The sequence below is a fragment of the Cylas formicarius genome, unplaced genomic scaffold, assembly GCF_029955315.1.
Source record: "Cylas formicarius isolate icCylForm1 unplaced genomic scaffold, icCylForm1.1 PGA_scaffold_8__14_contigs__length_24414737, whole genome shotgun sequence".
Classification (NCBI taxonomy): Eukaryota; Metazoa; Arthropoda; class Insecta; order Coleoptera; family Brentidae; genus Cylas; species Cylas formicarius.
In genome coordinates this window covers 11,010,726-11,022,822 of record NW_026844361.1, presented here as the reverse complement: position 1 = coordinate 11,022,822, position 12,097 = coordinate 11,010,726, and the positions used below count along the sequence as shown (strand labels likewise).

At 34.8% G+C, this 12,097-nt stretch overlaps 1 protein-coding gene across 13 annotated transcripts in view; it reads right to left on the bottom strand.

Annotated features, from left to right (window-relative positions):
* Window positions 1-12,097, bottom strand: part of LOC132706118 (potassium/sodium hyperpolarization-activated cyclic nucleotide-gated channel 4) — a 188,173-nt gene that overhangs the window by 33,512 nt on the left and 142,564 nt on the right. For 12 of the 13 annotated variants that reach the window (XM_060677239.1, XM_060677243.1, XM_060677240.1 and 9 more), the window contains 8 exons: window positions 6,209-6,278; window positions 6,052-6,157; window positions 5,827-5,993; window positions 5,636-5,735; window positions 5,437-5,585; window positions 5,231-5,383; window positions 4,367-4,497; window positions 334-417 (listed from right to left, as the gene is read on the bottom strand). In XM_060677239.1, the coding sequence (XP_060533222.1) occupies window positions 334-417; window positions 4,367-4,497; window positions 5,231-5,383; window positions 5,437-5,585; window positions 5,636-5,735; window positions 5,827-5,993; window positions 6,052-6,157; window positions 6,209-6,278 (960 nt within the window). The remainder of the gene's footprint in view (window positions 1-333; window positions 418-4,366; window positions 4,498-5,230; window positions 5,384-5,436; window positions 5,586-5,635; window positions 5,736-5,826; window positions 5,994-6,051; window positions 6,158-6,208; window positions 6,279-12,097) is intronic. The other variant, XM_060677244.1, reaches the window with a different exon arrangement.

Here is a 12,097-nt window from a genome sequence, read left to right as displayed (position 1 = left end):
AAAAGTCGTTTAGAAAAAAAGTATCCAGTCTCGCCGTCCAACCCGACTAGTTAATGCTTTCGAACAGACAAACCACACGGATCGCTTCCCATAATTCGGTAAGAAAACAAACACAGCACTAGCAAGCACAAAAAGTGATAACATTGGCAGCGGCAGGTTTGTCTGATAAAAGCAAAAACCGTATGTAGTGTATAAACCGAAACGTGATAGCGTCCCGATAGGAATAGGGGTGGAGCAACCCTCGATCCTGCCGCTGCCAGTGGCGTCTGTTCAAGGGGGTGCCGAAATTAAAATTTTTATTGGTGGGGGAAATGAGTGTTTTTTTTTCGTTACCCGTTACTGGTGGAGAACTGCAGCAGACGAGATTTAACGCCTCTGCGCGGCAGCGACCGAGGCCCGTCCACGGAATCCGTCTTCCTGTCAGAAATAAGTGAAAAATATAGTATACTGTGCAACAAGTTCGGTAAACGCCGCTACAGCCAAGAGTTTGTTGTGGCGCCAGTGGATCGAGTCACTTACCAACGTGTTGCAAAATATAATTATAAAGGCCTATGAGTTTTTGCGTAAATCTTCGCAAAATAGCACGTCCATACAGCACAAACATGTACTGACTCGCAGCTTAAATGATGCAAGTAATGACAAGGTAAATAGTGCCCCAGTATCTAACAAGAATGAATAAATGAACACAATTTCCCAGGAGTATACTAGAAATTTAGTTGAATCAATACCCAGAAGACTACAAGCCGTTATCGATAATGAGGGTTAGGAGGTCCGACTAAATATTAGCTGAAGTATTTTAAATTATGCAGTTGTTTTTCTCCATTAATTTGGTCATATTATGTTTTGCATCATTAAGCTGTGACGTTAATATCGCATATAATTAAATAAATTCTTCATTGTTAACTAAGTAAGGCATATTTAAGACAAAAAGTAATTCACACTTTTTTAGAAGGCTCTTTACCAACTTAATTTCAATAAGTTGTTTTTTTCAAAATAAATAAAGAGAGGTTCAGACCAGTTAGCGTTGTTATAGCGACCGCATCATTTAAGCTGTGTACTCCAGTCATAGCTGTTATACAGTTACGTCAGGTATAGTGAAGTAATCAAAAATGATCCGTAGGTCTTAATTATATTCCTGCCATGACCATACATCACGATTTCCAAACTGCCAAACAAAATTCCTGTGTCAATTTACATCATCCAGTAATGAACTAAATAAAGACGTTAATTCCACTGACTGGACTTCGTACATCGTATCTACTATGACCATGAATATGAGCCGAATATTCTATAGTTCCATGTTCCAAAGATGGCTGTTTGTAACAGGTCTGAATATAATGTAAGGTTTAAACTGACATTAGATTACCTATAGTGGACCTAATGTAGACGTTTTTAAGGTATACATTTTATTGTTGTTTGGTAATCAATTGTTTGAAAAACTTTTTTTTTATAAAGGTACCAGTTATCAAATGTTAGTTCTACATAAAACTTTTATTAACCATTTAATTTGTAAGAGTTGACTTATAAACAATAAATAACTTATACAACGACTCGAACTACGACTGAACTAAACCAAAACTAACTAAAGCATACCTAGATGTCTTAGAATCAGCTCTTGCCACAATGTCTGAGATGATTCTGGAATGCTTATAGTTTTATAAGTTACCAAAAAGGAATTTATAAAAACCTTCCCAATAGCCATAAAACTAAAAGTATCAAGAAAGCCTATTGAAAATGCGAAATGTCAATGTAATCATAACCCCACTTTTCAGTTTGTTGTTTATTTATTTGTTCTTGACGGAGAAGAAAGAAATGTACTTAATTTTTAATAATTATTTTAATAAAGTGTAGAATTAAACTACACATGCACACAGAAATGTCTTTGATGATCGTTCCAAGTGCATGGAAGTCCAGGCTGCATAATGGTTGTAGAATATTTAGTATATTTAATAAGTTTTCTTTAAAAAAATTTGAAGTAACCAAAACCAAGGTAGATAAAGATTAGATAAACTGAAATGTTTTGGATGCAATATTATACAAGCTAAAGTGTTTTGGTTTTTATTAGAGTTACAAAATTCGATGGAAAAAATGTAAACAAACCAACAGGACGTATACAATTATAGTTTAACAATTAATAATCAATGATCATTTTATAATTATATGATATATATTCTGTCAAAATAAACAAAATTGTATTTAATTCGATGTATGAAAAAAACGAAAAAAAAATAGAACTAATTCAATGAACGAACAATGTTATTAATATCGATATCATATCATCGTATCATATCTCATGGAAACAGCCATGAACATAATATGTATTTAAAATGGGCGAAGACATTCACCGACCTTCCAAACCAAAAGCATATAGTGGTGAAATTCGCAGCAGCAACAACAGAAATTGTGTTTTTTATTTCTTCATGTGGATTAATCTACAAAACTCAATCACACATCTCAAACACTAATATCAGTCACATTTAGTTTACAAAAAAAAAGTTTATTAATATTATATACACGTATATATAATATGTTCTGTAAATTTAAAATGAGATTTAGTTATTTTCAAAAATTGAATAATATTTATATTCCTTACATTGTAAATTTACTCTTTTTTTGTAGTTATGTAGGGCGTAGTTATGAATAAACTGGAAGACCTCGAAAGTGGTAAGGATTAGGATACAGAAAACGCAATAAACTTTTCACACGACTTAATAGTGGTTGAGAATTTCCTGTAAATATCAAGAAAAGAAAAATTGTATACTGGGGCTATGCAACACAACATACCAGATTTTGCAGTTAATGACCCGTAAGGGCGAAGAAGATGTGTTGATATGTTAAAAGAAAAATTTTGAATTGCTTAAAAATCATTTTTAAAAAATTATTATTATGTTTAGTAATTTATTATACTAGTAGAAATATGTATTTAGTTAATCCAGAGAAGCTTATACGGTAGAGCGGATAGGTTCATGGAAAATAAATTTAAAATTCAATTAATTGCAATTTATCACGTGCTACTGCTTTGCTCCCTTAACGCGTTGCATTATCTACTGTGTATCGAATTTAAATTATGCTTTTGAATAAAGCCAGATAGAAATAAAATTTCCGCTAAATAAATTAATGAAAATTCGACGACATAATTGGAGTAATTTCGGACAAACAATACGCCAAAAGTCGTGATATACACGTGTATAGAGTTAATTTCGCATTCTACATTTCAATAGATACGAAAACAAGGTGGCTAATTCGCAAAACCGGAACACCGGAACGCGTCGTTGACATTTAAGCCAAACGGAAATGATTCGACTGACATCCTTCAAATAGTTTTTACAGGGTGGGTCGACAACACGCACGGCAAGATAAAAGAAAGAAAAAGCTTGGTTATTCTTTACTAAGAGTTTTGCTTGAACGCGAAATACAACCATCAGACATAAAATTTATTGAGCAATATGCAAGGTTTTTCAAAAAATATGAATTTTGTGAGAGAATGAAATACCTTTATTTTTGAAAATATATAAATATGTAAATTAAAACTTATTTGAGTTACCATCATCATCATTTACCTTTTTGACATAATTGATTGTTTGGGAATGATAACTACAGAAGTGTGTCAGGAATTCACTGCAGATATGATCAAGAATGTATCAAGGGATTTAGTTGATGGCGGAGATATTGAGCTTTTAGTAGTCAACAGTTAGGAAGCAAATCCCATAGAACACCTATAGGATGAATTAACGGAACGTCTGTAAAAGAAAAAAATGTCAGATATCCTGGAACATCAAATGATTTACTTCACAAATGGATGCAGAAACCTCAAAGAAGGATTAACTATTTAATCAGGAACATATACGAGCATACCCGTTTCTCTGTTTTTAACAATGCTTAGTTCCAGAATATAGCATACTTATTGTGTGGTATAGGGCATAATTCCGTTGTTATATTTTTTTTTGTAAAATACTGAATATTTTAATTATAAGTAAATTTACCATCGCCATTTTTTGTATTATCTCCTTAAAGATTACGAAAAGTCTGATCGAATTAAATATCTAGATTATTATTGTGTCTATAAAATGCAATATCCATGGAATGGTGTATCGAAAACGATAAAAAGTTTCCTGAGAAATTAAAAATTGGCAAAGAGCAAAATTTGCTAACTTAATAACGGTTTCAAAAGATCATTTTGTAGGGACTCTCTGAAAGCGTTTAATAAGTCTTTGAACCCGCGGGAAGCGAAATTTGGGGCGGCAAGTCCGGGAAGCAGATGCTAAGTGTGATAAATCGCACATCCGGAGCAGACTCCGGGTCGCATCTGCCCCAGAAGCGTGTGAAAAACCGGCGAAAGTTTTTAAGAACGTATAAGTCGACTCACTCGGCATTCGTTTCGGGCGTTGGGAGGTCGCCAATCGTCGTCAGGGTCAGAGTCGACCAGTATAACGACCCCAGATACTTCCTCGTGAGGGTTGCGTAGTCACCGGGACGGTAAGGGTATACCCAATCACCCTGGAAATACCACAAATTACAATAATCAAGACCTCCAAGACTAAGTTTCGCATTATCTCTATATCTATTCCACTAAAAATATATAGGGTGCCTAGTAAAGTACGTTAACAATGGCTTCTTACGGGTAGACCAAAATAATTCGAATCGGCCATGTTTAATGTAGCCCACAAGTCAGATCATTTTCTTTTTGGTCTCAAAATGAAGATATTATGATCAATGCTTTTTAATATCAAAATTTTTAATAAACCAAACATAGCTGAATCGAAATACTTCGACCAGATAATAGACATTCCTAGACACCCTATGCGAACTACCATGACTTGACAGTCATGATAAGAGGTGTATCCTACTTCCTGATAAACATAAAGATTTCAAATAAATATATTTGTTTATTTATTTCATTTATTTCCTGGTAAAGCCCATCTAAGAATTGCAACAGAGCGTATTGATATTTAAAAATAAGAATGAATGAAGATCCAAGAACAATCTACTCCCTACATTTTTTCTGAATGTTTTTCATATATTAACTGTTTTTTCGCATTTTTTAATGCAATACAGATTTTTATTATTTCATTTATTTAATTAATCATACTTCAAATAGTTTGAGCTGAAATAATTTCGTTTTTACTTATACCATTCGCATATCATTTTAACTTACAATTTGTTTTGTTTTTAAACAGTTTTTTGTATTCTTTCATAAAATCGCCGAACTGCAATCGAGAAAGTGTCGTACCTGAAATCCTTCTGCCTCCGATAAAAGAAAGTAGAAACAGCCAAACCAGTGCGCCAAAATCAAAAGAATATGGATCAAATTGACGACTCGCCATAAATTTGGCCATATCGTACGAGACTCGACCATATAGTAGTAGTTAACAGCCCTGTATACCTAAAACACCAAAAACATCACACCACAGACCGACATATTTTGATTGTATGTACTTTTAAAAATCTAGGACACCTCAGTAGAGGATTAGGGCCGAACCTGAACTGAAGCAAATCGACTGGACACAGAGCGGTGAGATCCAGCAAAAAGGCACGTGAGCGAAGATAATGACAGGCCAATTTTTTAGAATCATAGACCATCAATCCTACAACATCAATTCGGTCGATTTCAGTCGTAAACATTTTCAACACTCACCTTGTTCTAAATAACCAGTCCTAAACTGTACAGCCAAATCTAATACAAAAACCAAGTCACTTATAGAATCACAGGTGAGCCAAAATGTGGAAATCATTTCCTGTAAAAAAAATCAAATTCGAATCATGGTCTCTTGAGCTTACGGAAGAAACACACCCGCGTCCGTCAGTCTGCAATTTACATTAACTTACCTGGAGCTCGGGAAAACTCTGTCTAACAATTAAAGTCCATAAATTATACAACACACAAATGGTCAACACAAACAGCCAGTAAAAATAAAAATTGGAGTCCGGATTCACTACTGTCCGGGGTTGTCGCAGTTTTCTTCGTCTTCTTCTTTGCGCTGACCGATTATCCCCTGCAAGAAAATACAACCACGGTTAGGGTAAAAAACGACCAGCAAGCAATTAACTGACCCGCTGCACCTTCGCTGCCTGTATCCTCCACGGTTTCTTGTGCCTCCGGGATCTGCCTGGACGAGAAGCGTTTCAAAAAAGAATCTTCCCTCTTCAAGGGGGGTTTCTGAAACATGCGATTTGAAAATAAAACAACAAAGATCCTACTGTGTATCACCTTTGCCGATATTGCCGAAGAGATTTGAACTGTGGTCCGGAGTTTCATCCATCGCTGATTTGATTTCGTCCTGCAAATAAGAAAAAACCGGATCAGCAGCATGAAATTTGCTTGCGCGAAATTCATGATGCAAAAATACCACCATCGTTACACAATGACATTCCTAGTAAGAACATTTAGTTACAAGATACTGGTACAGTTTAATTCCACACAGAAGAGTCTAGTAGGGTAAGATTGAGTCGATTGAAATGATATCACCGGGTGTTACCATTCCAATCAGAGGTTGAAATTCGATTACTAAGTGCTCGAGAAAAGAGGAATCACAGAAGAGAAGTAATAATTTCTTGTGTTGCGAGTACTGGAACTTTCAAAGTTGTATTTTGCAAAATTCCCGAAGGACCAGTTTAAATTTCTCATCGGAGAAATTCGATAGGCTCCTGTCATCAATCTCTAAACACTAGTGAATTAGTAACACATTCACATTCTAACGCTATGGATACTTATCTACTTCATCAACATGCAAAATACAACTTTCTAAGGAACCACTATAAACTAAACTATACATGGAGTTTTCTTATATACAGTATGGTTTGGAATTTCGGAAAACATGCTCGATTACTCTTATTCCGTTTATAGCAGTTCGTTCGTTGATCACGAGACACCGCACAACAACAAGAAAATAACAGGTACATCTATCTAGAGACAAGTCTGTTTGTGAAGGTTTTATAGAGTCAGTAACAATAGACAAGTACTTATATAGAGACAGGCCATCAAAAACCAATGCACCACCAACCTAAGGGGAAAGTAACGGCCTATAAATACTGTATTGTACATTGTTTTTATATATCTGTCTTATAGCGGAGTTTCCACAATTCGGTGGTCTACGACTGTCACCAATTGATTATTTCCACCCGATAGCGTTTTATAATATAACTAGCACTTTAAGACAGATAGGATAGTAAATGTATAAATATAAATAATATTTAGACGAACAAATTGAAAAACCTCTTGATTTTACGCAGGGTATGATAGTAGGCCATGACTGCTCGTAAATTTCTCCAACTCTGCGTTGCGGGTTTCGCATTCGCCTTGTCGCCTGATAGTTTTTCATAGCTGAAAAGAGTTTAGCGCTAGCACTTTGAATAATCTACATTTAACATTGTTTAAAATACGCGAACGTTTTGGCGGGAAAAAATTATCCGCCATATGCGAACCCGAAAACGCACCGTAACGTATTGATAAAGTCTCCGAAACGTGATGGCGCGGCTTGGATAATATATCGGAAAGACCGCAGCTTCGTGCTGCAGCACTCAGCTAATTAATGCTTTGTATCAAAGTGTTCGGTTGCGAAACATTATCTCTCGATCGTTATAAAGCGCACAGGCAAATGTTGGGCCTACATGTTTAACTGAACCAAGTGATCTGTGTCGATACGATGCGAAAAATAATTAGAGAACGAGACGGACGTAATACGGACAAATGAACCGAGTACGTCGCGGGGTTGGCTAATCTGGTTGCATTCTCTGTTCTTTAACATCGTTATCGAGCTGGAATTGGGTGACATTAATTCCTCCTACAGGCAATTAAGTTCAATGCAGGTGGGAATGCAAAACCTTGTATTAGAATGTGCGTAGTATAATAATGTGGCTACGCGAACAAGCAAGGCGTTATTTACCTAAATATCTCTATTAGTCTAAAGTGCGCAAGTTCCTGTAGGTTATGGTCATGACTATTGATGGGACATTAGTATGATTAACAATTAATGACCTACCACGTAATTTTTAACAGAAAATCAAACAGTTCCATTTTAGTGTGGCGTGTCTCGAACTGTTATCGCGTTGAAACTGAAAGAACCTGGGTTAGTTGCTGAAAATATTTATATTATTTACTATAAGGGCTGTTTCTTTAAAAATGCGGAATGTGTTCCAGTTGTTTCGCTCTTTATAGAGGGTTTTTTACAGAACGTTTAATCTCTCCACTATACGACTCACAAAGTACTTTATAAATGCACTTTCTGAATTATTCTTTATATTTAACGTCTAGTTTTGGTTAAGGCCCTTCTCAACGTAGCTATTGAGGTGAAAACTCGGTCGCGGAGGACAGCTCAAATTAGTCTTCGCATTAGTTTAGTTTATGCGTGATAATGGAGAGTAATTTATCTGTCCGAATCGATTTCGTTGAGTAAGTTCAAAATTCTTTTTAGTTACAGCTAATACAATCAGTAATGCAATGTCAGTTTTTTGAGTTTTTTTCATTCCTTTAAAGATATAGTCTTAAATATTCCGTTTTTTTCTTCTTATCCTTAAATGAAACACTTCAAGGAAAGACTTTATTCAAAGAATACGTCAGTTTGATTTTGAATTCACTATAATAATAATAATAATAATAATATTTTGTTACATATTATAACAAAGTGAAATGACGTCAAACATAAGTCTGTCACAAATAAATTAACTAGCCTATTACATATTACATATTAAGACAATAAGGTTCTAACTGGATTAACAACTGTTTAATTTTCGTCTTGAACAAACGTTGACTCTCAATCCGTTTAATATGCAGTGGTAACTTATTGTAAAGCTTAACAACACACATATATTTCGGGCCTATTTCAGTAATTTGAAGGCCGTGTATCGGGTAGTTAAAACTGTCCGCCCTGGTTTCTGTATAATTATTTCTTAAATGGTGAAAAAGGTTTAAATATTTACGTAAAAGCATTAGATATTCAAAGATGTACAAGACGTGCACCGTCAGAATTCCCATCTCTCTAAAGACATTTCGATAAGATTAAATTCTGTCCATTTTCATTAAAACTCTAATTGTTCTTTTCTGTGATATGAATATATCTTGTGTTCTACTGTGACGCCCCCAGGATATATTCGATATTTAAGTACAGATTCGAACTTTGCAAAATAAACTATTTTTAAGGTTTTATTATCTAAATACTTGTCAAGAACTCTAATTCCATAACATATATTTTGTTTAGTAAGTGATTTATATGAAATGTCCAGTTCAAATTTGCGTCGACAAAAAAGCCCAAAAACTTGACACTTTCCGAAACGTCGAATGAATTCTCCGCGATTTCTAGTTTTGTTATATTTTCTAATTTTAATTTTTTTGTTTTGAAGATTATTACGTTCGTTTTATTTGTATTAAATATTAGTTTATTTTGATTAAACCATTGTTTTACCTGTACGAACAAACTACCGCTATCGCTTAACAATTGTACCATGTTTTTGGTGCCAGTTATCAAATTTGTGTCGTGCGCATAATTAAGTATTGTGTGACAGAGGTGTTCTGCTTCGTTATACAGATCATTTATGAAAAGGACAAACAAAAGTGGCCCTAAAATACTACCCGGGACGATTCCATATTCGCTAGTTAGAATGTCGAATTTGTCGTAAGTTTGCTTCATGGGAACTAACGATTTCGCTGGTTTAATAAATAAAGTAAACCGATAACTTCAAATGCTGTTAAAGCAATTTAAAAATATTCACATCTTGAAAGAAGATTCGCAAAAAGCACGCCAAAGAAAATTCCTCTTCGTAAAAATAACATAGAATTTATTCTAGTGTAACTACAGTTTCTCTGCGAGCTTGTTAATATTTACTAGACCTCGAGAAACTTAGAACCAGATGAGTTTTGTCGGGCACTTTCTGGCGACAAAGTTTGTTTAATTTAGAAACGTAGGAATCGACCTAAATATACAAACCTCGTTTTAGTGCTCCGGTGAAACGTAGTTGTGTATTTATTTTTATGTTAAAAAGTAACGCGAAGCCTGAACATAGTAACTAATAGTTGTCCAGCCAACATTTATTCTAACCACAGATGAGTGAGAAAATTATTAGAGATCTGAGGTTGTCAGATTTCAGCGTAATGTATTTCCGTTTAGACTTAGAAATATTATAATAAACTATTATCACATTAAAAAATATATATTTGAGCTGGACTTGACGCATCAAACATCTTTTACCACATATTTGAATTTATTTGCACAGTGCAACCCTTTCACTGTAATGAGCCAATTGTAATCAAATTTTATGGGCATTGCTAGGCGATTGGACAATTTATGACTAGGAATATATATGAAAATTAATTCTAACATTCAATACATGGTTAAAAATGATAAGAGTGACACGAAAAAGTTGAAAACAACATTGTTATAAGAATTTAGTTTTGCAATTTTAATATCTGCAAGCACGTGCAATACTGTAGTTTAGGTAAGAATGAACTTTATGGAAATAAATTACCTTAATCCCCACATTAAGTAGGAATGGCTGGATTTTTTTTTAATATGACCTACGTGCTCCACCCAGGTTGGGTGAAAATGAAAATAAACGCATAGAAATTTAGGTATGTACACTACCCAGACGAATTCACTTATTCAGTTTCAGTAAAGGCGCTAAAAGATATTTAATAATGGGGTTTTGTTTCTGATATCAGAACCAAAAACACCATCGTCATCGAAAAGAGAGACCCTTTTTGTTGGATTTTCTTTTATGAGAAGATTGTAGAAAATTGAAAATCCGTTAAATCAATCATGTGACAATTGACAACTAGATGATTGGTATTCATATTACACAGTAAAACATAAATTAAATTTCCTCTAGTCAGCCCCTCCACAAAGTCGTGGGTTATCAAGAAGACTAGAGTAAAAAGATATATCAAAATAAAATCAAAATTAGTTAAAAGTTTGATTGCGTTAGTACTATAGCTAACTAAAGGATAGTATGACCATCCCTCTATCAAACTCATTAAAATTAAAAAATATTTTGCAAACTATATCAGAAATCAATTTCGTGAAATAATGAACTCATTAGGAGCTCAAAGAGTGAGTAAGAAAGAATAATTGATTTAATTGATTGAATTATCCTATTGTAGATTTTTTTTTAGCAACTAGCAGGGCAACATACGAATGATACGGAGTTCAATAGACGGCTGGTCCTAACACGCGGCCTTTAACACTCGCTTACTACTCTTAATCTTCCGCTCTTAGTGATACTTATTTCTTCAATGAGCCTTCAACTAATCCTAGATTGACACAGAACCGTTAGCAATAGGGGAAAGTGAGTAAAAATGAAACTCTTGCCATAAGTTTGAAAACACAATCCGCATAAATTTGGGAACATGTCGGTTTATCAACTTCCGGGTGTAGAGGTTTTCGACAGCAGTTGCTCTTTGTACGGTAATGCAGTGCACACATTATTTTGACAATATGCTTACGTACATTTGTATTAATTGTACCCTATAGAAGTTTTATTTACAAGCGATTTTGTTTTAGGGAAAGGTAGCAAAAAAGAAAAACCACAAGGGGACCTGGAGATGATGGTAAGACTGGAGCCGCGCATGTGATCAAAGGAGGGAATATTTCAATTCTAGAACTTGGTAGAGATTTGGATCTTTGAAATGCAACGCTTTTTATTTATACTACGAAAACAGGCGCTATTGTGTTGCGGATTACAGTCCACATACCAGAATTTTATCCACCGTGCTACTACTCAGAAATTTGGTACGTTTTTGGATCATTTTAAAATATGTCCTCGAAGAGATCTTTTACTAGAGAAAAACCAGAATACCTAAAGAACAGTGGTTTTACTACACGCGTAAGACAAATGACAAGGAAGCAAACATAAAAAGTTAGGTAAAATCTCCTCCGAATGTGAGGCAATCGTTTTTACTTCTGGGTTCCTCCTGCGTCGGTTTTAGCTAAGTCGAACTTGCTGACGTTTCGCCAATCATCCTGTTGGCTTCTTCAGAGCTTGACTGACTGTATTTTACTCTGTACCTGCTTATATATTGTTTGAAGGGCACGCTAATGAGGGGCATAAACACCGTCTCGGATGACTGATTCCCATATTGGTGACAGATAGAGACCTGAGTCGTTAAGAT